This window comes from Nyctibius grandis, chromosome 1, assembly GCF_013368605.1.
Source record: "Nyctibius grandis isolate bNycGra1 chromosome 1, bNycGra1.pri, whole genome shotgun sequence".
Classification (NCBI taxonomy): Eukaryota; Metazoa; Chordata; class Aves; order Nyctibiiformes; family Nyctibiidae; genus Nyctibius; species Nyctibius grandis.
Window position 1 is genome coordinate 129,159,494 of NC_090658.1, and position 25,407 is coordinate 129,184,900.

General features: G+C 40.7%; 1 protein-coding gene across 1 annotated transcript in view; it reads right to left on the bottom strand.

Moving 5' to 3' along the window:
• PKHD1 (PKHD1 ciliary IPT domain containing fibrocystin/polyductin) overlaps positions 1 to 25,407 on the bottom strand; it is a 266,175-nt gene that overhangs the window by 68,682 nt on the left and 172,086 nt on the right. Inside the window, exons 52-58 of the mRNA XM_068405752.1 lie at positions 17,076 to 17,189; positions 15,146 to 15,233; positions 12,086 to 12,240; positions 10,035 to 10,187; positions 8,792 to 9,670; positions 7,484 to 7,646; positions 3,739 to 3,899 (exon numbers count right to left, since the gene is read on the bottom strand). Of these exons, the coding sequence (XP_068261853.1) occupies positions 3,739 to 3,899; positions 7,484 to 7,646; positions 8,792 to 9,670; positions 10,035 to 10,187; positions 12,086 to 12,240; positions 15,146 to 15,233; positions 17,076 to 17,189 (1,713 nt within the window). The remainder of the gene's footprint in view (positions 1 to 3,738; positions 3,900 to 7,483; positions 7,647 to 8,791; positions 9,671 to 10,034; positions 10,188 to 12,085; positions 12,241 to 15,145; positions 15,234 to 17,075; positions 17,190 to 25,407) is intronic.

Below are 25,407 nucleotides of genomic sequence, written 5' to 3' on the forward strand. Positions count from 1 at the left end.
TGTGAACACTCAGAGGCACCTATCCTGAAGAACCCAATATTGTCTGGGATGACAACCTGCTTTCATCCTGTAATACCCTGACATCCGGAATCCTCATAGTTTTATGTTTAACTATAAATATCAGCTGAGATTAAAGACCTGTATAGCAAGTTTCAATCTTTTGGGTTTGCTTGGAAAGTGAGAGTCATATTCTGTTCATCTCTCAGACATCCCAGTATCAGCCCACCTAACTTCTGCCCTTAAGGTGTCAATCTCTCTTTGTTCACCAGAGGAAACATTGGAGGCAATGGAAGTGGGGTTAGATGAACCTTCTACCAGCCTCTGGTCCTCGGGTATATTTCTACCAAGGGAAGAAAACGAACTTCAGTGTCTTTGGGAGTTGGCTGTTGTTGGGTTACAGACATTGTCATGAGGCAGTATGATAACAGAGTCCTATAATTATTGCAGATAGCCAGCAAATGGTTGAAAATTCAACTACAGGATGATGGTTATATCAGTCATCCTTCATGGAACAGGGTTTTAACCTGGGCACTGAAATCAATTGAATGCAAGAACTGTTCACTTATTCTTTATTCCTCAGCTAGACACGCTCATGTTTATAGTTAATTCTGCTGTACAGCTTGTGATTCTGGTGTTTCCTGTATTATGGTACCATTTAGTGCTCCAGGCCTGGCCCCAAGCTCTTTTGTAAGAAGTTTGGTATAGAGATGAGTTTTGGGAGAAAAACATTTTGTCATCCAAAAATGGCAGCTCAAAGAGATTAAAATAATTACAAATTCATGTTAAACTCATTAAATTGTTTTGGATAATTTGAAAAATGATACTGTGAAAGTTCCTCATAAATGATTTAGGGGAGGGGTGTTGGAAAACATTTCATTCTAAACTTTTGCAGCATTATATTTAAAAGAAAAAAAAAAGAACAAAAGTTACTCAGATTAAAAAATAATTATGCTTTGTTTGACTCAAAACCACTTCTGTTGTTGCTCCTTTTTCTTTTAGTAGAAATAATAATAACAAAAAATCTTGTATCTCTTCCCTCTGTTTTTTTTTTTTCTCTGAGTTCTGTGGTTTATCCAGAAAATGAAAATTTCAGTTTTACGTGAACAATCCTACTTCTACAGAAAGCCACAATAAAAAGATTTGGTCTAGGACCCAGAGAGCTAACACAGGAAGTAAAAGATCAGGTACACAGGAAGACCAAACTAAAAAAGTGGATACATTATTAAATATACATTACATGGCTTGCTACTGCCCATCTGCAGTGAGCAGGACTCAGGAAGCCAAGTGATCCCTCATTACCTATTACATACATGCATACATATATATACACAAATAATACATTACATATATTCTATATTGATTGTGTCTTCAATAAAAAAACATCATATGAATTCAGGAACGTTAATATTGTACTGAATGATCCACTGTGCCCTAGTTATAGCTCTTATAGCCTCTTTTCTATGGTATTCCTCTTGGAAAATATCTTCCTGGCTTTTGTGTCCCTGAAGTACATTGAATGTTTTGGTTTACTCCCCCTGGAGTAATCAGAATATCTAGAAATGGCTAAGGGCCAATAACTTGAAGCAGACTGAGAAAGATTTAGATTAGATATTAGGAAGAAATTGTTTCCTGTGATGGTGGTGAGACACTGGAACAGGTTGCTCAGAGAAGTTGTGTCTGCCTCCTCCCTGGCAGCATTTAAGGTCAGATTGGATGGGGCTGGGAGCAACCTGGTCTAGTGGAAGGTGTCCCTGCCTGTGGTAGGGGGGTTGGAACTAGATGCTCTTTAAAGTCCCTTCCAACCCAAACCATTCTATCATTCATTCTCTCATTGTCCAAGCTGGAAGTTTAAAGGGAATATATACATGTATCTGGGTGATGGTGTAATTAAGAGGATGTGGAAAGTCAGAGCTTTTGAGTCTCAAAGAAACTTGTGTCCCTGAATGTAGAAGTGGCAAGGATGTTGTGTAGCTACCTGAAAAGACTATCTCCTGTTTCTGTGCTTAGTCAGGCTAGCAGAGCACTAACCACTGCATTGCAGTGCTTTGATGAAGCTCCTGGAGGTGGTCAGAATTGCTTAGGTTTAACAGGGTACCAGGTGGATGCACAGATGAGAGGATCAGCAGGTGGGTCTTGACCACCCAGATAATGTAAGTACCAAATGCTCACCTAGATTCAGGAAAGGTAGAGCTCTAATGGCCAAATTCTGCTCAACAGCATCATACCACCACCATTGTCACTGGCCTTGAAGCACTGTCACACCAAGGGGGAATCTGGCCCCACAGATCTGTGGGGGCGGGAAGGGCGAGTGTTTTCTCCTATTTTTCTAGTGTGGGAGCCTGCATTGTGCTGTGAAAAACGCTCAGTGCTACAACTTTCAAGAGGGAGAAGAAGGGGGGAGAGAAGGGAAGAAGACGACCATGAATTCACCTTAGCATCAAGCTGTGCCTTTCCAAATGTCAACCTCAAGATAAAAGGAACTGCAGGTCAGAATGAGAAATACGGTGGAATTCAACACACAATTGTGAAGGGAGGGGGAAAAAATCCCCATTCATATTTGGGCAGCAAGAAGAAAACACAGCGATTTTGTTATAGCCTCACAGGCAGGGAGCATTTACCATATGCTGTCACCTCCATTACGCAAGGACATAAGCCCTGTGGAGCGCAGGTTGAACTGTCGGTGCAGTTTAGATGGTGGGGATTCCTGACACGTGTATGACGGTGTGCCAGGGTGTGCTAAAAATGGTGTAAACCTAAACAAAATCTAGGTTCTGTATGCAAAAGTATGTATGCATTAATATGCAGGTGCTAAGTGATAATACTACTAGGGTATGTTGCTTGCATGGGATTCATAATCAGGGCAGAAAAGGTAGAGTAAAAACCAGTGTGTTTGCATCCAGGTGACACACTAATCAGCCCTGTAAGCAGCCAGTTAGAGTGGGATCCTTAGACCAAAAGTCTTTACTGGATACACATTAGACATTTCGTTTAAAGATTAAAGTTCTTTTCGTGTTTAATCAGTTTTAGAGTGGAATGGAAAACAGGGTTAATTACAGTCCCTCCCATCAGTTTCCCATACCGCTGGAGACACAAATGATGCGTCTTTTCAGCAAAATGGCCACCATCAGCAGCAGGCATAGGAAACGCTAATTGTAGTTAAAGAGTTTAATTGGAATCAGAGAACAGAGTTTTAACCAGGATGAGAACGGAGACTTGCTGTGTGAACCTTCAGAAAGTGGTTACCAAGCAGAATGGGCCTTTTTAAACCAGAGAGAGGGGTCTTTAAAGTTCTGGAGTGGGTTTTCAGCTTGATTATCTCCTCTGTGGGATATGGATGAAAATCCTTGCTGGGCTAATTATTGTTATCATTTTGTACTTATGTAGTATTTACATGGCATGTCTTACTTAATGCTCTCAGAGGACCTTGGAAAGGGCAGGTAAATTCTGTTCTGGTCTTAAAATGAATTAATTAAACCCAAAAGCGGCTAAGGGTGCCAGGTGACATGATTCTGAAAGAAGTCAGAGGGGCATTAGTGGACACAGAACTGTGCAATGAGGCCTCCAAGACTTCTACACTGTAATTCATGACATCCATCCTGGAAAGGCATCACACAATCTGGGATCACCACCATCTCGACCTCAGTTGTAGGTCTCAATGAAAGCCTAGGGTAAACCCACACCTCATGGGTCAAATGTATGCATGACTTTGCAAGCACTCCAGATAGCACAGGTACTTACCAGCTTGCAAGTAGAACTGTGTCCATTCAAATTCCGACTTTGGGAAAACAGAAACGGGCGGTTCTCGGTCCAGGATACCACCATCCAAATCCTTGAAAAGGGCCTTTCTCGAGCCTTTGCATCTGTTTTCAGGGAACATGGTGTCTCCAGAGGTCTGTACACTGACAGGTAGGAGAGGTAAAGTTATTACAAAGAAGAGAGCAAAGGAAAAACATCGTGCTGTTGTTTGTAATTTATTTACCCTGGCAACAAACACATGCACAAACATGCAACGTCTTGATATTTACTAGGTGAACTCATGTGCCCAAGAAAAGGAAAAAAAATGGAAAATAAGTAAGAATAAATGAAACCTAAGCATATCAGTCAAGGTCTGGAATAGTCTGTAAAGAAATTCTGTAGCAATATTTATATTGTGGCATTTTTGCATCCAGACCACCAAAAAAAAATAAATCAGCATCCTCACTCTCCAAATGTTGGCTGGGTTTGGACAAAGAAAATCATCCTATTTCCAGTATAACTTCTATCCCCAAATCTCCTCTTTCCAGGGGTTTGTTTTGGCCAGTGTGGACCATCATGGTCCTTAGAGCCAGCTATAAAGTTGCAGCTTAAATACTTCTGGTTCCCTCTTGGATTTCCTGATTTGAGGAACTGCAGTGATGCAACCATCAATATCCATTTTCCATTAATTTTTGACCTGTGGCAGAAGAAGCCTGCAGTTGCTGAGTGAAGGGGAAATGTCTATTGGCTGCTATTGCACCAAGTGTCCAGGAATGTCTTTGCTGCAGTATGTAGTGCTGACATGGCACAAGCATTGCTCTTCACATCCAGCAGGTGATGGATTGTTTATTTTTTGCTTACAGATTAGTTTGTGTCATCCATAGGATTTTGTCAAAAAGTACTGGCTGCCCAGCAGTCCGTGTTTTCCTTGTTTGAACCACTGAACTCTGGAATGGGGGAGCCCTCTGAAGGGTCAAAAATTTGGACCTTCCTGTGAGCAACTAAGCTTATGCAGAAGAAAGCATAAAGGAAGATGAAATGGCAGAAAGTATGAGAGAGGGAGCCAGCAGGAAGCACATATCTTAAATAAAGAAACTTCTGCTAGGAATTCAGAGAAGTTTGTTGCAGGTCAAGGAGCCACTTAACATTTCTAGAGTAGAAGCAAACTTGAAAAAGAAAACCCATTCTAAGAAGACACAGTGCATAAAGATTAATGTGTTTATAAACCTGTTTTGTTTGTTGCTGTTTTTTCCTTCATACCCAGGTGTTTGGAACTGTGTCTGAAAAGATTATTGTCTTAATTTATGTTCTAATAAAAAAACCTGGTTTTGGAGATTCAATGTATTTTGATGCTTTTGACAGGCTTAAGGTGCAGTCTCCATGGATCTCACCTCAAAGTTACGCCAGAGCCAGGGTTTCATCACCCAATCACACATATCTAGTAGTAAGTGATTGCTCAACCAGTACTGTCTCCCAGTCAATAAATAGCTATTTCTCTCTTTCTAATGACTGGTTCAGATACTAGGAATAGAATTAAACCGTATGTTAAAAATAAGAATAATAAGGTAAGAAAGTTTCAGAGCGTTAGTCCAAAATAGAAAAAGCTCTTTTTGCATGCCATGATAATGTATCTCAACAAACTACATCTAATTTTCAAATAAGTTTATCCAATTTTATCATTATTCTCAAGAGGAAATTGTAAGCTTAGTGGCTTGAAACAGCCAGAAAAGCTTGTAGATTTCTGTGTAGATCATTAAAGACTGACTTCCACAGAGAGAGGTACCTGCAACAGGACAGGTTTGTTGGAGGGGAACTCACCTCACCTGAGACATATATAGGACAGTTGAGATGAATAATTTACTAGACAAGGGTGTCTATTGACTACAGAATGAGTTTAGTGTCTTCTTTAGATTACATGTCTAATTTTCGGATGACTAAAGTGTAGTGAGCTGAATCCCATTTTGAGGATCTTAAGTGCTTTTAACTGCATTTTACTAAAGGTTTAACACAGCTTAAGGAAACCAGCCAACTGGCCATATCATTCCTATTACAAAATACAAAGAGATACAATGACTTGAAATCCATTAAAGTCCGTGGAAACATCTACAGATTGCTATATGGATATATATTAAGTCTTGAAGAAAACTTAGAATTACTAGGGCTCAGGTTGGAAAAACCCAATTATTGACATTATGAATGTGGCAAACAGATATAGGCAGAGATTTACAGTAAGGGCAGAGAAACAAATGGGCCAATGCCCCCAGTCGACACAGCTCAAAAGATGTGGAGAACAAAGATAAGCTGCTCTGATCCTGACACCTGGTTCAATTCTTGAACACCTCTCAGAAGAACCAGCATTTCAGCTGGCTAGGTCTACCAGTGGTACAAGCAAAGCACTTCATGGTCTTGCCATATTCCCTGATGTTTCTATTTCCTCTCTTACTCTAAGGCAATGTTCACCTTCTCTTTGACAGGACATATCCCTTTAGGATAACCCTTCAGGATGCTGAAGCAGAAAAATGCAGCCACAGCTTGGATCAAGCTCAGCAGCTGCAAAGGTGGATTAAATAAATCCATGCAGATAATGCATGAGGAGCACTGAGGGATGTAATCTCCCTCAGAGGTTTACCAGACTACCAAGGAAGCATTCAGGAATCCATGTGCATTCATCATGTTTGAAAATCGCCAGCTCTTGCAGTGGACCACATATTTAGCAGCTCACTAATAGCATAATATTGTGGGATGGATACAAGAGTGAAACATAATGGAAGCTGACAAGCTGGACAGGTCTCAGAAATCTACACGCAAACTAATGCCCAGAGCAAAATGCAGAAATATAGAATAAAATAAAAATTCTGGCAGAAGGCTGGAGGGGCTCTAAACATAGCGGTGTGGGACACCTCCAATTATTTTTGACTGGCAAGTGGAGTCTATGCTGGATATTTTTGCTACTTCAAGGCTTTCCTGACATAGCCTCTGTATTGTGTTCACTGATTGTAATAAATAAATAGGCATGTGGTTTCCATTGGATGTGGTATGTTTAAATTGCTGCAACCAGCGGTGACTTAAGGTTACAGATGAAGCTCTCCCCTCCCTCCTCCATGTTCCTCCACACGCAAATGATATTCTCCCTGGGCAGGAGCAGTTCTGGCAATCATTTGACATCTCACAGCCTGCCTGGTACTGATCAACTTTTCTGATGTGATCTTGCAGGCAAAAATCAAGCTCTGTTTCCCTGACCAAAAGGACATTCCCTGTCTCAGGGTTTTTTGCTGGAGGTCCTGACATTTTCTGAAGCCTGAGGCTGAGAAGTCAGAGATGCTAAGGATGGAGTTTTAAGAAATGGGGTATGTGAAGCTTGTTTTGCTCTACAAATGTCAGTAAAAGGAGAAATCCAAGAAGATTGGTCTGGAGATGCACCTTGATGGAATCTGGACCTCAAATTTTAAAAAATTGCCCTAAACTAAGTTTGGGGTTTTTTTTCTTTTCTTTTTCTGGATTTGACTTTCTCTGTACGTGCTTGTTTGATGTCTGAGCTTGTTCATTTTTGCCAGACAGGAGCAGAGACAGAATGGGACTGCTCTGCAGCTAGACATCCAGTCTAAACTAATTGCTTAAACTCTTTGTAAGACAATACAAAAAGACAGCTGATACAAACAGAGATGAGGATAGTCTCAAAACTGAAGGTGCTGTTTTTTTTATTTTGCACAAACCATCGAAAAAGATAGTTCAAAATGAAGCATGTTACCTCGTTGGATGAAAGTAGAACTTGTCCTTCTCATTGACGCCTAACATCCTTGATGTCTCTGCTATGATAAGAGCTGTGATGTCGAAATGGTCAGCATTTGACATGATGCAGACATCCCTGTCTTCACTGTAGCAGCTCTTTGTAAAACCAGTAAAGGTGACTTCTGCCAGGGATTAACAGAAGATCAAGTGAGGAAAAGTGGTTAGACGAGTGCCAGAACTAGAGACAGAAGGGCTCTGTTCTATGACATTTCCATGTTAAGTTACTCCCATATATATATAAGTACAAATCATTTTAAAACCAGACTAATTGCATTGATCACAAATCTTCAGTTGGCTTTAGAATATTCCATAGCCAAGATGTATCTTAAGTTGACACAAATCAAGTCATGCTCATAGGAAATGAAATCAAAGGAAATAGTAAGTGAGAAAGGAAAAAAAGCAAGAGTGATTAATAAATTTTCATTTGAATCAGTAAGAACCAGTTTAATGATGACCTGCCTTGGATGGTTTATCCACTTGCCAGATGTTAATATAAGATGAGCCGAGTCTGGTGACACGTGCTTGTCTCTGGCACTGAACTCTTGTGCAGCTACAAAATCCACGTTTTGCTACATATTTTCTGTGAGACCCTGGGCACATCTATTTGTCTTTCTCTGTCTCCCTTATTCTTCAGTAAAAAGAGGATTACATATTTTCTTACGAAAGCAGGTAGCAGTGAGGGATAAAGGCAAGAAAAACTGTGAGATACTTAGATCCCATCATGGCAACCAGCTATCTAGGTTCTGCTATATGCAAATATTACTCTGGGGACTGTAAAATTCTTTTGAACCAAAGACGTGGGATACATAACTGACTTTTATCCCTCTTGTGCAATCCCTTATAACAATAAAAGCCATAACTGTTTCTGTGCAGCTGTAGTCATTATGTTCTATGCAAATTCTACACAAAGTGTGCTATTCACTTCTCAAGCTTGCTATCTTTATTTAGCTAGAGGTAACTGTAGATCAGAGAAATGAATCAAGTGGAAAAATAGATAGCACAGAAGGCAGGCATGTTTGAGGTAAAATATATACATTAGCACATAATTATACTGCAGTAGATTCAGGAAGTGAAAAATACCAAATATTTTTTTTTTTTATTGAACTGTATCAAACTGAAGAATTCTGTTATTAATTCCATTGAGGCTCAGATTTCCCCACCACATCCATTTGTGGGTGTGGGAAGGCTGCAACTTCAATTGGAAAGATGTAATTAGTCAAGAAAAACAGTGACAGAATAGTCTGGCCAGTGAACGTGGAAGACCAACCTTTCAGCTTCATGAGTCCCACGACTTTTGGACAATGTCCAGTTTTATGCCATGGGTTATCTGGCCTTTGGCTGGGAACGGTGGTAAAAGTAGGCCATAAAATCCCAATACGGCCTCTTAGAGGGTAGTATGGTGGTCGATCCTTGGCTGTTAGATCAGCTGAGTGAGGCTTGATCCTGTCTCTGATGCAGTCAAAATTTGAGCTTGTTGCAACAATGACAGAGTTTCTAAGTTCTATGAATCTTTTCCCCGTGTGGCATTGCTTGGCATAGAGACAGTACACTACTGGCATGAGACCCACAGTGTTGTCCACCAGCACCACATTGTCCATGATGACGCTGCTTCCAAGGTGGAACATAACACCATAGTCATAATTCTTATAGGATAGAAAACCCGTGATTCTAGTGCAGGTCTGAAATCCATCTCCCCCATACAGATGAATACCATGGAGACTTGAATGGGCCACATTGTCACTGCAATACTCTCCATCTAGCAAACACTCTTGGCCCCTGATATGGAAGCCAATTCGTTCAGATCCTGCCACAGCATTGCCAAGGAGGGAGACACCAACGACAAGGTTCACCTTGATGCCAGCAACCCAGTTTAATAAGCCTTCTGGCTGCCTGCTCAGAATAACAAGGTTCCTGATGAGAGAATGATTTTGCCCTTCCAAATCGATGCCAGGTCCAACCGTGTTGAACACCGTGTTGTTATGCAACAAGATCCAGTTGCTTGTGACTGCTTTAATGCCAACTCCACAGCTACCATTAATACTGGATGACACCACCGAGGACCCTTGGGATATATTCCTGAATTCAATGGCAGAAAGCTGAGGAGGCCCGAAGTTCAAAAATTCAATATTTAAGAGCTGAAGGACACCTACAATAAGATAACTATAGTGAATAAAAGCTTACAAAATCTAAGAACTGGTAAGAATGACACCCATTTAAATGGGACTCAGGCATAAAATAGCAGGCAATCTTTGTCAGTGTATTGCCAGTAATGGGTATTTGTTCATAAATATATATAAAGTTATAGTAAAAATCAACTAACTACAGAACAGCCCCTCTTACAATATGTTCCATTATTTATGAAATACTATTAGTATCCACGTTTCATACATGTTGCACAGTCAAAATTTGCTTAGAATTGCATGGTGCATGCAAATGGATACATCTGTTTTTAGAAAGTCCTTTCTTGGGCAGAACTGGTCTGGTCAATGAAACAGGTGAATCTCAACTACCTTCAAACTCTGTCCCACTTGAGTCCGTAAAACGTCCCACCAGCATCCTCCCAGCGCAAGCCACATCAGACTTGATCTGTACGTTCCGTGTTAAGAGTCCCACCTCTGCAGCCAAAGGGATGCGTCTACCGTCTTCGGTGTCATGGGAATGCCCTGGGGAGTTTCAAGAAAGCAAATGTGATAAGTGTCTATCATACCTATAAACCAATGCTTTGAGGGACATAAAGCCTGACAGCTCATGCACAGGTTCTCTGCAGAATCTGCACTGACATTCAAGTGTGTTTTTCCTCCAGCGTAATCTATGTGCATCAACACAAAAACAGAAAGGCCACCTGCCCATCAAGTATTCACCATGCACTTATATTTTACCAACATATTTCATATTTAGAAAAAGAAGGTGCTAAACCTTTTCCCTGCAGCGAGCAGATGCCAAACCAATGAACAGATTTACACTTCATTTTTTCTAAGCTATATTTGTTGGAGTTATTCTTCAGTACACTGCAGACTTGATCTCCATGAATTCTTGTTAGGATCAGATCAATGACAATGCTAAAAACGCATTTGCTACAGAGCTTTGGTGACACGTTTTCTACAACAAAGTCTTTCTAAATAAGACTTTTGAGAGAGTTTATGCAGGTGTCTAGCTTGGAGTTAATCTCAGGGGACTTTAGATAGTTACAGATATGATTTAGTTATCCAGACTCTTTCTGTGTACAATGGAGATCAATGGGCAATTCTAAAGTACAATTTGTTATCTATTTCATACATCTGATTTAGGGGGAGATGGAATACAAGTGAGCAGTATGTATTTTTTTGCTTTGATTATCAAGGGAGCTGAGATTGACTAGCTCATGTGTGAACCTTTACTGTAGATATCTACATTTGCCCAGGTGTATCCTAGTATTTATGTAGCTCTTAATTCTCCCATCAGTCCTTTTTTTTTTTTTGTCAGCTATATCTAACAACCGCTGCAATGTTCAATGTGAATAATATCATTTCATTTCAGGATACACTTCTTATATCTACATTAGCTAAGGTTAAGATCCGTTCTCTGGCCCCAAGACCGACTGGCAGGTTTCTTTCTTCCCTCACAAAAAAAGAAAGGCCATGCATAAACTACTGTAAATGGGGTCTAGATGTGCTATCCTTTGAACTGCATTTTTTTAAATGCAGTTGTCATACAAAACTGTGCCATGGAGGCTACTATCAATTAACATTATGGATAATTCAAGAACAGGGTTCAGTTCCAAGTGAGATTTATTTACTAGCACAGGTATTGTATTTAAAACACAATATTTCTGAACAGTTTTATCCATCATACTAACTTCTGTGCCTACTAGCTTGAATAAAGACTACATTAAAAAAATATTGCTATGCCCAGGAAAGATCTTGGGTCTGGAGCTTCAGAATTTGACCTTGATCTTTTATTTTTGTTAAATAGATGGTAATAAATTTACTTTATAGGTTGAGATAAAGTTAAATAAATTACAAACAGTGCATCTCTTTTTCCAGTTACAGATCCCATGTAGTCTACACAGAAAATAGAGCTATATAGAGATTTTATGTTTATTTACATATTAGATTACAAATACATTAGCTTTATGCCATGGACTTGATAAAATTTTGCACCTGAAACTCCCTGAGTCTAATTATTTTGAAATTTGAATAAAAGGAATTTTTTGAATTTTTCAGTTTTTGACCCACCACAGAAATTGTGCAAATGGTGTTAAAAAATCTGCATTTATTTTTTTCCCATTAAAATTTCAGTTTATTTCTCTCTCTTACCCAGTTCTACTTAAAACATGAAACACCAGGAAGTTTTCCAAAGGTATTCAGCACTGAATTAATTCTATTCCCAGAAATTCATGTTAGAATCAGCTATTCTATGCAATTCTGAATATCACTTTTTCTGTGTCAAAACAGCAAGAAAAAAAGCACATAGAGAAAGAAATGAAGATATGTCAATAAAGTAGAATTGATCTTGGTGAGATCTGAAATGGAAAGTCAATGCTTCAGAAGAAAACTCTCAAATAGAAAGACAGATTCCTTACCAATATGTCTGTGCAGAAGAGGTTCATGAATTCTTATGCTATGACCATTGACTTCTTTAAGTGTAACTACTTCAGCTTGGTGGGCTTCGTAGGAGGAAGAGCTGATCACAATATCTCCACCAGGATGCCAATCTACTTCATCCTCCACAAAAATCCTGTAACGGCGAGTTACTAAATTAATGTCATTACATTTATGAGAGTTATGCTCACAGATTTCCTAAATAACGAACAACAGTTTTGCCTAGGCAGATCTCAGAAAGAATCCACAGGCTAAGCTCTAGGAAAAGGCCCTTTAGGGCTTTCTGCAAGAACAGATGTCTAAAATAGGTGGGAAGAATTTCATCCTGAAACGTCTATTTACACCATTGATTAACAAGGTATAGATTTCCAGTCCGGAGTTGCAGGGCTCAAGTAAGTTGACTATCAAAGATGTATCAGATCATTTTTTGGGCCAGGAACATCCCACAGAGCTGAAAGTCAGCTTTGGACTTAGACAATAAAATGTAGGTGCTTTTGTGTAGGTTTGTGTGTGTGTGTGTGCACTTGGCATTTAAGCTTCCACTATAGTTGATCAGAACAGTGGGTGGAAGGCAATCCAGCTCTCTCTGAATTGGGCACATAGAGCAGGATTTGATTTGCTAAACAAGAGCATCTCTTGCTATCATCTGAGACGTTCCAGGATACTTAAGACATCAGCTGGTAGGTATAATAGGACTTGTTCATGGAGCATTTCTGGAGACACAGGTAGAAGCTGTGGAGGGGACTCAAAGGTATCTCATATGAGCCCAAAGGCACATCAGATGAGCTCCAAACCTGTGTTTAGGTACCTGAATCCTGCCCCAGGTAGTTGAATAGCCATCTAGGCTCCAGCACCTAGAACGCTGCTGACTCTAATGAGAGCTTAGGTACCTTTTTAAACATTACACAGACATTTATCTGTGTTAATCTTGGACTGAAGATCCCCCTTTGCATTCAAAGTTATACTTGTAGCTCAGGGTTTTTTAGCTTCATGTAGAGAAAATAAAAGCATTTAGTGAAAGCAAAATGGTTTATGATCAGTGTTTATATACATTTGATGAAGACCTTGTCCTATTGCAAGGTGACTGGTGCTGGTCAGGTGATCATCTATGCTCCTCGGAAAACAGACTACTAAATGACTTCAGAGAAGTTTGTAAGAGACACCATCTAAGATACTAATCTATTGAAATACTAATTTAGGTTTTCACTGTAGGAACAATCCCTAACATTCTGTGATTCTGTGATTCTGTGAAAATAAGTACTTCCTTTTTTTTTTTTTTAATCCTTCTTTTTGAAAGCATAAGTCCTTCCGTAACTCAAGTGCTGATTCATGCTGGAAAATATATACAGCAGCTTCTCTCAGTCAATAAAAAAGCCACTTCCTTCAGCTTTCATATTCTAGCACTGACTTGCCTGTTTCCTGTATCTAACCACTTTAACTCCCAGTTGGCTATTAGTAGACTTTTTGTGATAAATAGCTTTTTTTTTCTTTTTCTTTCTTTTAACAATGGAAACAATTCTTAGTGCCATATTTAAGGTGTATGAATGAACTCCAAATACTTATACCTTAGCACCTCATGATATTTCATATAAAACATCTGGGCAGCAGACCAATACTAGCCTGGATCCATTTCATCCAAGTATTTAACTGGCATGCTTCAGTCAAGAATCTGCTTACTCTGAACTCCCATCCTAATTAGGGAAAGAGAAGAATTTCCAGAGGGTGATTCTGATGTTGCATGGTTTGACTCAGCATCTGGAAATATCTGTCCCTCCACTGACTATACAGCAATCATAAACAATTAATCTACACTAGACTCTCAACTGTGTGAGAGCTAACAACAGACAAATCCTACTTGCAAGGTCTTTGTGCTTCCATTGCCCATCTTCACAAAGAGTTTCCAAATAATTCCTTCCCTAAATGCTGATATTTCACCTCTAGCATGATGGGAACTCTTCCAATGAGCTTTTGTTAGGCTTGACTGACAGAATTTTTTTCTTTTCTATATGTATTTCAGTTTAAAATAAAGAATTGCAGCAAAAGGTAATAAAAATTTTGTGTAAGGCAGAATAAAGAATGAGAGCTCCAGAGAGAACTAGGTAAGTGCCCACCCTACACCAGCTAATGGTCAGTGTATGTACAGGGGAGATCCTTATGCAGACATCTTCTCTGGTTCAGATGAAAGGTTTGAACTTCAGGCCATCAACACCTATTCACTTAACAAGCATCTGTGGCAACTCCACTTAACTTGCCTTAGGTGACAGTTTTGGCTAAGCCTTCAGTCTGAATTCATGGGTAAGTGATGATGAAGATGAGTCTGCTGCAAGGGCTGTAAAATCTTATGGATGGGCAGCAACAAAGGAGAGAGAAGGTGGCATTTTAAAGCTGTTTTTGCCAAGGTTAAATGAAAATGCGTCTATACCTTGGAAAGCTCACATCCCAGACAGAAACCTTGCTCTTCAGGCTACACAGGCAACCTTATATTCTTTGAGCCAATTGACATTAATTACATATACGAAAAATATTGACTCTATTAGGAGAAATTAAGATGTTCACTCCAGAAACCACTTGGTAAAGGACTGATCCAAGATGTTGAAGAACATGGTTCATATCCCAGTTTCGCTTAATTCATAGATGACATTTTAATGTAGATCTCTTAAACAAAAATGAACAACCTAATCACCAAGGTATCAGCCATTTTTGAGTATATCTCTTCCTTCTAAAAAGAAAGACAGAGGAAGAGATGGAGGAAGGGAAGGAAGGAAGAAAGAAGGATGGAAGAGCAGAAGCAAGTAAAGAAGGAAAGACAGAAGGAAATAAGAAAATCTCATCTTCATTCTTCTTTAGAATTAAAATTAATCTAAAAATAATATAATTTTATTGCAAGATGTAACACAGTTGTTCTTTTTCTACCTAGATATAGTTTAAACAGAGCCTCTCACAAAGGAGAAGAGTGATATAACTCATAGAAACATTAATTCAAGTCATAGGAACAGGAGCTAAAACTTAATATTTGGAGGCATGTTTGGGCAAAATAGCACCTTTCATTGCCAGGAGCAACGTTAGTTCCCAGATGTGTCCAAGACGTCTTAGGATAAGCACTATAAATATGCACCTGTCCATAAACCCCTGGAAGAAACAGAAGCAGGAGTTCAAATGTTAGGGGAAAGAAAGACTTGAGAATAACAGACCCAATAACTAAATACATGGAAATCTTTATATTTATTAAAGCATGTTTCTATATTTTATGAAAAGTGCAAGAACAGCACATAGCATCCATTGGAAATACAAAAGTAACTACAAATAAAAAATTAATAAAGTAAAATGACCATCACATGTATAGGGAAGAAAAGGGATTGTAATGAGCCTTATTAACTCAAACTGGAATTGCAGACAAAAGTATCTACCTTAAAAAAAAAATCTACCTAAGTAAACAAATTAAGTAAAAACTCCAGCAAAGAAAGATACAAACGATTTCTCACCTATTATTTATATTTCTGATCTCTGAAAAATTCGCTATTTTTTTCTGGAAAGGGAATCCAAAACCAGGGCAAAAAGCCAAAATACAGAAACTTTTCATATAGGTGACATGTTCCAATAAGTTTACATTTGAAAAATGAAAAAATTTCCAATTTTCTGTATTGAAATGTTTTGTTTGCATTTGCTGACCTGATCTGAAATATTTTGGTTTGAGTCAGTTCAACAATGAGTTCAGCTTTGCCAGGGGAGGTTCAGGTTAGGCATTAGGAAACATTTCTTCTCAGCAAGGGTCATTAGACATTGGAAGGGGCTGCCCAGGGAGGTGGTGGAGTCCCCATCTCTGGAGGTGTTTAAGAAAAGACTGGACATGGCACTTAGTGCCCTGGTCTAGTTGACAGGGTGGTGTGAGGGCAATGGTTGGACTCGATGATCCCAGAGGTCTCTTCCAACCTGATTGATTCTGTGATTCTGTGAGTCTGTAAGTCCTAAGTAATTTAGTCCTAAAAACACCCTCAGAATCCATTTCCTCTCTCAATTAGATTTCTGTCTTGCCTTCCAAATATTCCACTTAGCTATATGCTGGAAAATCGTAATTGCTTGATCAATGTGTGCAATAGTTTCTCAGTGTCACTATCAGAAACAAATTGGGGTTTTTTGTTTGTTTGTTCATCTTTTTTTTTTCTCTGAATTTCTTTAATATTCTACAAATCTTGATCCAGGCAATTTCTCTTGACTGATAACAGTTTGAATTTCTACTGTCTTTACAAAAGATCAGCAATGAATAAAGTCTTGTAATACTCAAATATTGTTTAAAACATACTTTAAAACATGGAAGAAAAAAGTTAAATTCTTTAACCCTAATTACATGAGGACATGTAGAATTAACATAAACCTTCTTTAGTCAATGTTTCTTTGGGTCCAAATGCTTGGAAATATTTAAGTGTGTGTATTTGGATCCATCTGTAAGCTCTTGGATGTAATTCATCTCACTTAAGTCAGGCATCTAAAAATAGTGATATGAGTTTAAGCTTATCATCCTAGCCTCGAAACATGAGGGCAATTTGTTTCATCCTGAGACCAAAGATAACTGAGACCAAATACCTTCTGGTAATGTGCATTTCTCTCCACTCGACAAGGTCATCTTAGTTTTAATACCTTCAACTTTGACAACTACCTTTTACAAAACTCAAATCTAGAACCAAGACAAACCCTTGTATATGTGTGTAAGTCCTTTAAAGTCCTCTCCAGTTTCTCATATAAAGACCCCAGGATCTGACATCTAGTTGCTCACTCCTGTCAAATTTTGCCTAAACAAAATCTCCACAAAAAATCCAGGAACTGGCCTGTTGAAAGTTAAAAATTTTAGCTCAAAAAATGTGTGTACTTTTGTTAGATGTTTTCCTGTATGACATAGTAACAGGCTTAACAGCAGTAGATTTGGCTATTGCCTAAGACTGGTTTCCTATGACAAAGTGAACTCATGATTCATACCAATACTCCCTGGGTGGACAGTTATTTCCTCCAGACGATCACAGTAAATCCCTTCAGATGCCCGAAGAAGTATCAGCAGCTTTAAATCCCTTTCTAGGGGATGTTGAGAAGAACCTGCAATAAAGACAAAACAGCAACAATCCACCACAGAGGTATCAATGGCTTTTGTAATGCTGAAATTGGAGGGGGGGACTGGGGTGCATGAATCTAAATTTAAAAGGCTGAACTAGCATTTCCCTCCTCAGCGCATTTTTGCCTTTCTGCTCCTTTACAATTTCACCAGTTCCCAGATAATCATGAGTTTTGCAGTCAGGATGGGTAAAATGGTCTGAAAGACCAATGGAAAGATTGAGGGAAAAGAACAGGGGAAAAGAAAATGCCCAAGAAGTTTTGGTGTGTTCGATGGTGCTCTTATCTTGTGGTGATAAGCCCGTACAGTAAACTGTATTCCAACTGTGACTTCATTTATTTCACCAAGGGTAGTTTACAGTTTCAGAAGAAAATGGCCCAGCACTAAACAGATACTAAGGAGGAAAAAAGTAGGACAGTTTTTGCCCTGGAGAAATGTATGCAGAGTCCAGTAAAAGAGTTCAGCGTTCCTTTAAAATTAGAGATTAAATCAATTATGCAACAGAAAACTGCAGCAGATGTAGAACTAAAAAATATACACATATCTGTACAAAATTAGCTGGCCTGTCATGTTCTTTTAATATTTAAAAATTACTAGTTTGGAAAAGAGAGTCAACTTTGTATCCTAAAGAAACATCCCTCTTTAAGAGCATTTTTTAATTAAGTAAAAGCAATAAATAAATTCATTGTTCCTCATCAATGTCTGACTGATATCTGTGGGTATTTAACATCTCTGTACAGCTTTTAAATGGGTAAAAGACAAACAGTACAAGACTTGCATGTTCCCCATCTAATATATCTCACAGCAGTGAGCTCATATCTTCTCTGGGGACATGGAGGAAAGCCTTACAGTGTCCATCGTCCGTCCAAACGACCTTCGAATTTTTTGGTTAAACTCCCTTAACTGTGGTTTGAACAGAATAAAACCAGGAACTGGGCTGTAACCAAATGCTACCTTCACAAAACAAAACTAGTGGTAAGTGCTTTCACTACTGATGCATGAGGTTGAACAAATAGCAGCAGAAGAGTTATGTAGACATTTGTGTCTATTTTTTTATGCAGACTGATTGTTTTCCTGCTTCACCCTCACAGCAAGTTGTGATTTAAAATACTCTGCCTGAACATACCTTTCCCCATCCTCAGGTCAAACTTAGCCCCTGGGATAAAATTATTAGAGCCACACTGAAGATCACGGAAAGACTCAACAAAAAAGTTTGGAGATATTTATATTGATCTTAGAATGTTATGCACAATTACCAATTCCTAATCATGATGATGCTCCCTTAAATCAGGAGATTATTATTAATTATCATTATGAATTACTGTTGGTGTTATTATTGGTGTTATTATTTTAGAATCATAGAACACCATCTCTGGATGTGTTTAAGAAAAGACTGGACATGGCACTTAGTGCCATGGTCTAGTTGACAGGGTGGTGTTAGGGCAATGGTTGGACTCGATGATCCCAGAGAACTCTTCCAACCTGATTGATTCTGTGTGATTCTGTGTAATAGAATGGTTCGGGTTGAAGGGACCTTAAAGATCATCTAGTTCCAACCCCCTTGCCATGGGCAGGGACACCTTCCACTAGACCAGGCTGCTCAAAGCCCCATCCAACCTGGCCTTGAACATGGCCAGGGAGGGGCCAGCCACAACTTCTCCAGGCAACCCATTCCAGTGTCTCACCACCCTCACAGCAAAGAATTTCTTCCTAATATCTCATCTAAATCTCCCCTCTTTCAGTTTAAAACCGTTCCCCCTCATCCTGTCACTACTTGCCCTTGTAAAAAGCCCCTCTCCTGCTTTCCTGTAGGCCCCCTTCAGATACTGAAAGGCTGCTAGAAGGTCTCCCCGGAGCCTTCTCTTGTCCAGGCTGAACAGCCCCAACTCTCTCAGCCTGTCTTCATAGGAGAAATGCTCCAGCCCTCTGAGCATCTTCGTGGCCTCCTCTGGACTTGCTCCAACTGCTCCATGTCCTTCTTATGTTGGGGGCCCCAGAGCTGGACGCAGCACTGCAGGGGGGGTCTCACGAGAGCGGAGCAGAGGGGCAGAATCACCTCCCTCGACCTGCTGGCCACGCTGCTGGGGATGCAGCCCAGGATGCGGTTGGCCTTCTGGGCTGCAGGCGCACATTGCCGGCTCACGGTGAGCTTCTCATCAACCATCACCCCCAAGTCCTCCTCCTCAGGGCTGCTCTCAATCCATTGTCCACCCAGCCTGTATTTGTGCTTGGGATTGCACTGAACCACATGCAGGACCTTGCACTTGGCCATGTTGAACTTCATGTGGTTTGCATAGGCCCAGCTCTCAAGCCTGTCAAGGTCCCTCTGGATGGCATCCCTTCCCTCCAGCGTGTCACCACACCGCACATCTTGGTGTCGTCGGCAAACTTGCTGAGGGCGCACTCAATCCCACTGTCCAGGTCGCCGACAAATTTGTTAAACAGGACCGGTCCCAATACCGACCCCTGAGGAACGCTGTTCGTCACTGGTGTCCACTTGGATAATGAGCCGTTGACCATAACTCTTTGAGTGCGACCATCCAGCCAATTCTTTATCCACCGAGTGGTCCATCTGTCAAGTCCATGTCTCTCCAATTTAGAGACAAGGACGTCATGCAGGACAGTGTCATATGCTTTGCACAAGTCCAGGTAGATGGCATCAGTTGCTCTTCCCCTATCCACCATCGCTGTAACCCCGTCATAGAAGGCCATCAAATTTGTCAGGCATGATTTGCCCTTGGTGAAGCCATGTTGGCTGTCACCAATCACCTCCTTGATTTCTGTGTGCCTCAGTATAGTTTCCAAGAGGATCTGCTCCATGATCTTGCCAGGCACAGAGGTGAGACTGACTGGCCTGTATTCCCCGGGTTTTCCTTTTTCCCCTTACTCCTGGTTACAAAGCATTTACTATTTCTTCTAGTTAAGCCAGCTAAAAATAGCTATGTAATATATCCCATTCTCAGCTCAATTTTAAAACCATTTTTAAGTAGGTTTCCAGGCTTCACAATCACAGATAAATGCTTGGAAACATGAATTCTGGAGGCTTGAACTGGAAGTTATCACTCCATTAAGAGACCTGGAATCATAATCTCTGCAAAACATATGTGAAGGATCTGAGCTTTAAGTACCTGCCTTTGAACTCTGGATGTGAAAACTTCAGGTTACTTGCCCTGCTTTATCGTGGTGAACAAGTCCTATATAAGATCACATCAAACTGCCCAATAACCCATCCTGCACATGGAACGCGTAGAAATGGATCCTACTTCATACTCCTACTACGACTGGAAGGCTTACCAATTTGATGAGCAATGTAGCTGATCACAAGGTGAGATAATAAGACACTGTTGGCAGAGAAACAGAAAAAAGGTAATTGCAACCAGAAGCTGGCAAAAGTGTCAAGTGAGATGTGCAGAAAAGGTCAGCAGGGACTAAAGACAGCGTACGCAGAAAATAGGCAAGACTTCCTCAAACAGATCTTCTTCCAACTGGAAAGTTTATCTGGAATTTGAAAGGTTTGCTCATCTGTCCAGATACGACACATATCTATCAGCCTGAGCAATGGTCCTGAGCAGTGTTTTGTCCACTATGGATATCTCAGGTATTTCTTCAGTGAAGAGCCAAGTCAATCTGTTGGTGTAGGCAGCAACCGTGCAACTTCCTATGAGCTGGGCTCTCTGCACAGGCACTGCAAAGTCAGTTTGTGCCTTCACTGTCTGTCTGATGATAGATGTCACACCAAATGGCCTCACTGCAGGTGTGTGACCTTCTACAAGGGGTATCTAAAGCTGATGTTCTTCCAAGGAGTGCTGGCACCACAATGCATGCACCACACAGTGCAAAAAAACCCCATATATGATAATCCTACGTACAAGAAACAACCTATGCTGCTAATAAAGTCACCACTGATTACACACTTTCCTGAAGAAGTGTGAGGTCCAGCTGCCTGGATTGCAACACATATGTTAGCACAATGGCTGCAGCTGGTTTATAATCTTTCACCAGGTCTAAGCTCTGGAGAGGACAAAACTCTACCATGCGAAAACAGGGGAAAAAGGAAAAGGAGAACAGAGAGGTGTGTTTTTCTTCCCAGATTTTCACTTATTCTGGACTGCAACCTGGATCTAGTTTTCTATTGGGTTTCAAAAACATTTTCCATTGTTTTCATATTTCAGTTTTATTCCAGATGTTCTTCCTGACAGTATTTTTGGTGTTTTTTTTTCTTTTTCCAGAGCAAAACCCATTCAATTCTTTCCTAGAATAGTGGGTGTTTTCCCCCTTCTAGCCTTTCCTTTCTTTACAACATAACACTCCGTAACAGCTGTTGTATATAAGAGCAAGGAAATCTCTGAGATAAGATCCTCTCCCTTCCATTGGCAAATACGCTTTGCTAAGTATCTTGCTGTGACCATCTCCAGTATCAGCTGTGTGTTTCCTGAATTTAAAACTTCTTGCACTCCACCTACCCAGCTATTTTGAAGAGTGGTATATTGTCACCAGGAAGGCTGAAAAGTTATTATTCATGGTCAATGCACAGCTGGATGATCACCTAGTGTTGGTTCTTCTGCCCGAGCTGTTCCTACAGGTGTTCAGACTCACACTCTGCAAAGCCTGTAAAAGCAGCTGTAAACAAGGAAACATCACATGGGTTGCCTCTTACAGTTGATGCTGCCATATAAACAGAGGAGATGAGAGACAGAGCTGTGGAGTAGGAACAAGCAGCCAGAAGTGAGATAAATGTCCAAGGAACAAGAAGTGAGACATGTAGGATGGGATTTGGCTGCCTAAATATACATGTCTAACGCCACCTGAGAGTTTTAGCGCCCTCTAAATCCTCTCTGCGAGGTTGGCAGATACAAAACAGGGGTCAATGACAGAACAACAGCTTCTTAAGCAGAAGCTGGAGGCCAGGTGGGACACCTGAGCGTACCCAAAGTGATACAAAATCCTTGTAGTTAGGCAACTGAACCATGTTTCCAGGGAGATTCATTTAGGTTTCTTATTACAGACGTTTCCATGTTCTCTGGCTGTCTGAGCTAACAAAGATCAGACAATACAGTGTAGACTGTAATTTGTTCTAGATACCTGTATTGGTCAGTCCCACTGGCTGCAGTGGCTCCATTGACTGTATTGACTAAACCTCTACTGAAACAGCCAGCTCACACGCTGATGTCCCCAGATTACATTTAAATTTGGATGTCTTAAACATACGAACCGAATTCCTTCCCTGCACAATACAATCAGTCAAAAGAAACCAAGTGGCTTGGAAAGGGTAAAGACCAAACAGACAGGGGCTGAGAGATGAATTGAAGGGGATGCAGATGGTGCAATGAACTTTTCAAACCACTTTTTCTGTGATCAGGGATGAAAAATTGCTCTCAATACACCCACAGCATTCCATCGTCATACCAGTTGAATAATTGTGCAGGGTTGCTATATGACTACAAGATGTGACTCAGTTCACAGCTAAAGAAAATGGGACCCACACAACAGAGGTACTGGAGAAGCTGGAAAAGATAGTTGATTGGTGAAACTCACTTGTGACCTAATTGCTGTTATAAGACTGAGCATTAATCATCACTAACACATGGCCCTTTAACGAAGTACAGTGATTTACCCTTTGGGAAGTCAATATGGGGGTTCTTACTAGTACTGAAAAGAAGGGGAGTGAACATATTAGAGCTCTCTTACCAAGAGAGCTTATCTTGTCAAGACAAGCGACATCAGAAAAGTCTGGGGTTTCATCTCTAGACAATCAAGCTGTGAGCTAATGACGACCTTAGGCTTCTTGCCTCAGATGAGTGACATGACTGACAAGCAGCCATCACGAGATATGCAAAAAAAGAAAGTGACAAGTTGAGAATAAAAAGGGAAGTCCTATCTGGATAATTACTTAGCGAGTTCTATTATAAAAAGCAAAAATAGCCTGCCAGCAAAGAACAGCTGAGAACAGTGGAGTTCAGGATGAGCCCAATGGATCAATTTGTGCAAAATGAACTTCAGCATTTTCTGCAGCCTTATCAGGAGCTGAGGGCTTTGGTCGGCAGTGGAACAGGGTACTTTCTGTGCATATCATCTGTGCTTTAATGCTGACTTATGGGTTAAAATGAATGTAGTCATCCTAGCAGAGAACCTAAAAACCCTCTGAGATGTTGAGCTCAACAATTCCTTTCTTATTCTGACGCAGGTGTGCTAATGATATTTAGCAAATCATTTAATCTCTCTGAGCTTCAAACTCTCTTTCTATAAACAGGAAAAACAGCTAATATTTTTACAGCATGGCAACACAGGATGTAGGGAGGCAACTAGGAAAGCTAAGGCCTCCTCGGAATTAAACCTTGCAAGAGAGGTCAAGGACAACAGAAAGGGCTTCTTCAAATACATTGCAGGTAAAGCCAACACTAGAGGCAATGTAGGCCCACTGATGAATGAGGTGGGGGTCCTGGAGACAGAGGATAAAAAGAAGGTGGAGTTACTGAATGCCGCCTTTGCCTCTGTCTATACTGTTGGAGGCTGTACTGAGGAGCCCCGGACCCCTGAGGCCCCAGAAGAAGAAGTCAGGATAGAGGAGGAATCTGTCTTGGTTGATGAGGGCTCGGTCAGGGACCAATTAAGCAACCTGGACGTCCATAAATCCATGGGCCCTGATGGGATGCACCCGCGGGTGCTGAGGGAGCTGGCGGAAGTCATTGCTAGGCCACTCTCCATCATCTTTGCTAAGTCGTGGGCAACGGGACAGGTGCCTGAGGACTGGAGGAAAGCAAATGTCACTCCAGTCTTCAAAAAAGGCAAGAAGGAGGACCCGGGGAACTATAGACCGGTCAGCCTCACCTCCATCCCCGAAAGGTGATGGAACAACTTGTCCTTGGTGCTGTCTCTAGGCACATCAAGGATAGGGGGATCATTAGGGGCACTCAGCATGGCTTCACCAACGGGAAGTCTTGCTCAACCAACTTGATAGCCTTTTATGAGGACATAACCTGGTGGATAGATGATGGTAAAGCTGTGGATGTGGTCTATCTCGATTTCAGTAAAGCGTTTGACACGGTCTCCCACAGCATCCTCTCAGCTAAACTGAGGAAGTGTGGTCTGGATGATCGGGTAGTGAGGTGGATTGTGAACTGGCTGAAGGAAAGAAGCCAGAGAGTGGTGGTCAATGGGACTGAGTCCAGTTGGAGGTCTGTGTCTAGCAGAGTCCCTCAAGGGTCGGTACTGGGACCAGTACTATCCAATATATTCATTAATGACTTGGATGAGGGATTAGAGTGCGCTGTCAGCAAGTTCGCTGATGACACAAAACTGGGAGGAGTGGCTGACACACCAGAAGTCTGTGCTGCCATTCAGAGAGACGTGGACAGGCTGGAGAGTTGGGCGGGGAGAAATTTAATGAAATAGAACAAGGGCAAGTGTAGAGTCCTGCATCTGGGCAAGAACAACCCCATGTACCAGTACAAAGCTTTAATCATCTCACATCTCCCAGTGATTCTGCTGATCATAATTCACGCTAGATTGTGATCATACATTGAAGAAGAAAGTGACGACAGACCCACCAGGATCAAAGATGTCCCAACAATGCTGATCTCCCAACTATTACTGTATTTCCTCATCTCAGTTTCACTGCAAATTATTGTTTTAGTAAAATTAATTGTGTTCTTGTTGATGTTTCATAAACTCTAATTTTACACTGTTTTTTTTTTACTTTTTTAAATATTTCTCATGTCACTGAGTTCCTACATAGTTATAGTCATGGTTTAGCATCAGATTTTTTTCTTTTTCTGCAGATAAGATGCCAGGTGCTGTGAAGGGCACCAAAGTCCAAGTAAGATTTGCCCCTAGAACTTATCATTGTTCTCTAGCAGTTTCACAGAATCATAGAATCATAGAATGGTTTGAGTTGGAAGGGACCTTAAAGATCATCTAATTCCAACCACCTTGCCATGGGCAGGGACACCTTCCACTAGACCAGGTTGCTCAAAGCCCCATCCAACTTGGCCTTGAAAGCTAGGGAAAGAAGGAGGAAGCGGGGGACATTCAGAGTGATTGCATTTGTCTTCCCAAGTAACCATTATGTGTGACGGAGCCCTGCTTTCCTGGACATGGCTGAACACCTGCTTGCTGATGGGAAGTAGTGAATGAATTCCTTATTTTGCTTTGCTTGTGTGTGCAGCTTTTGCTTTACCTGTTAAACTGTCCTTATCTCAACCT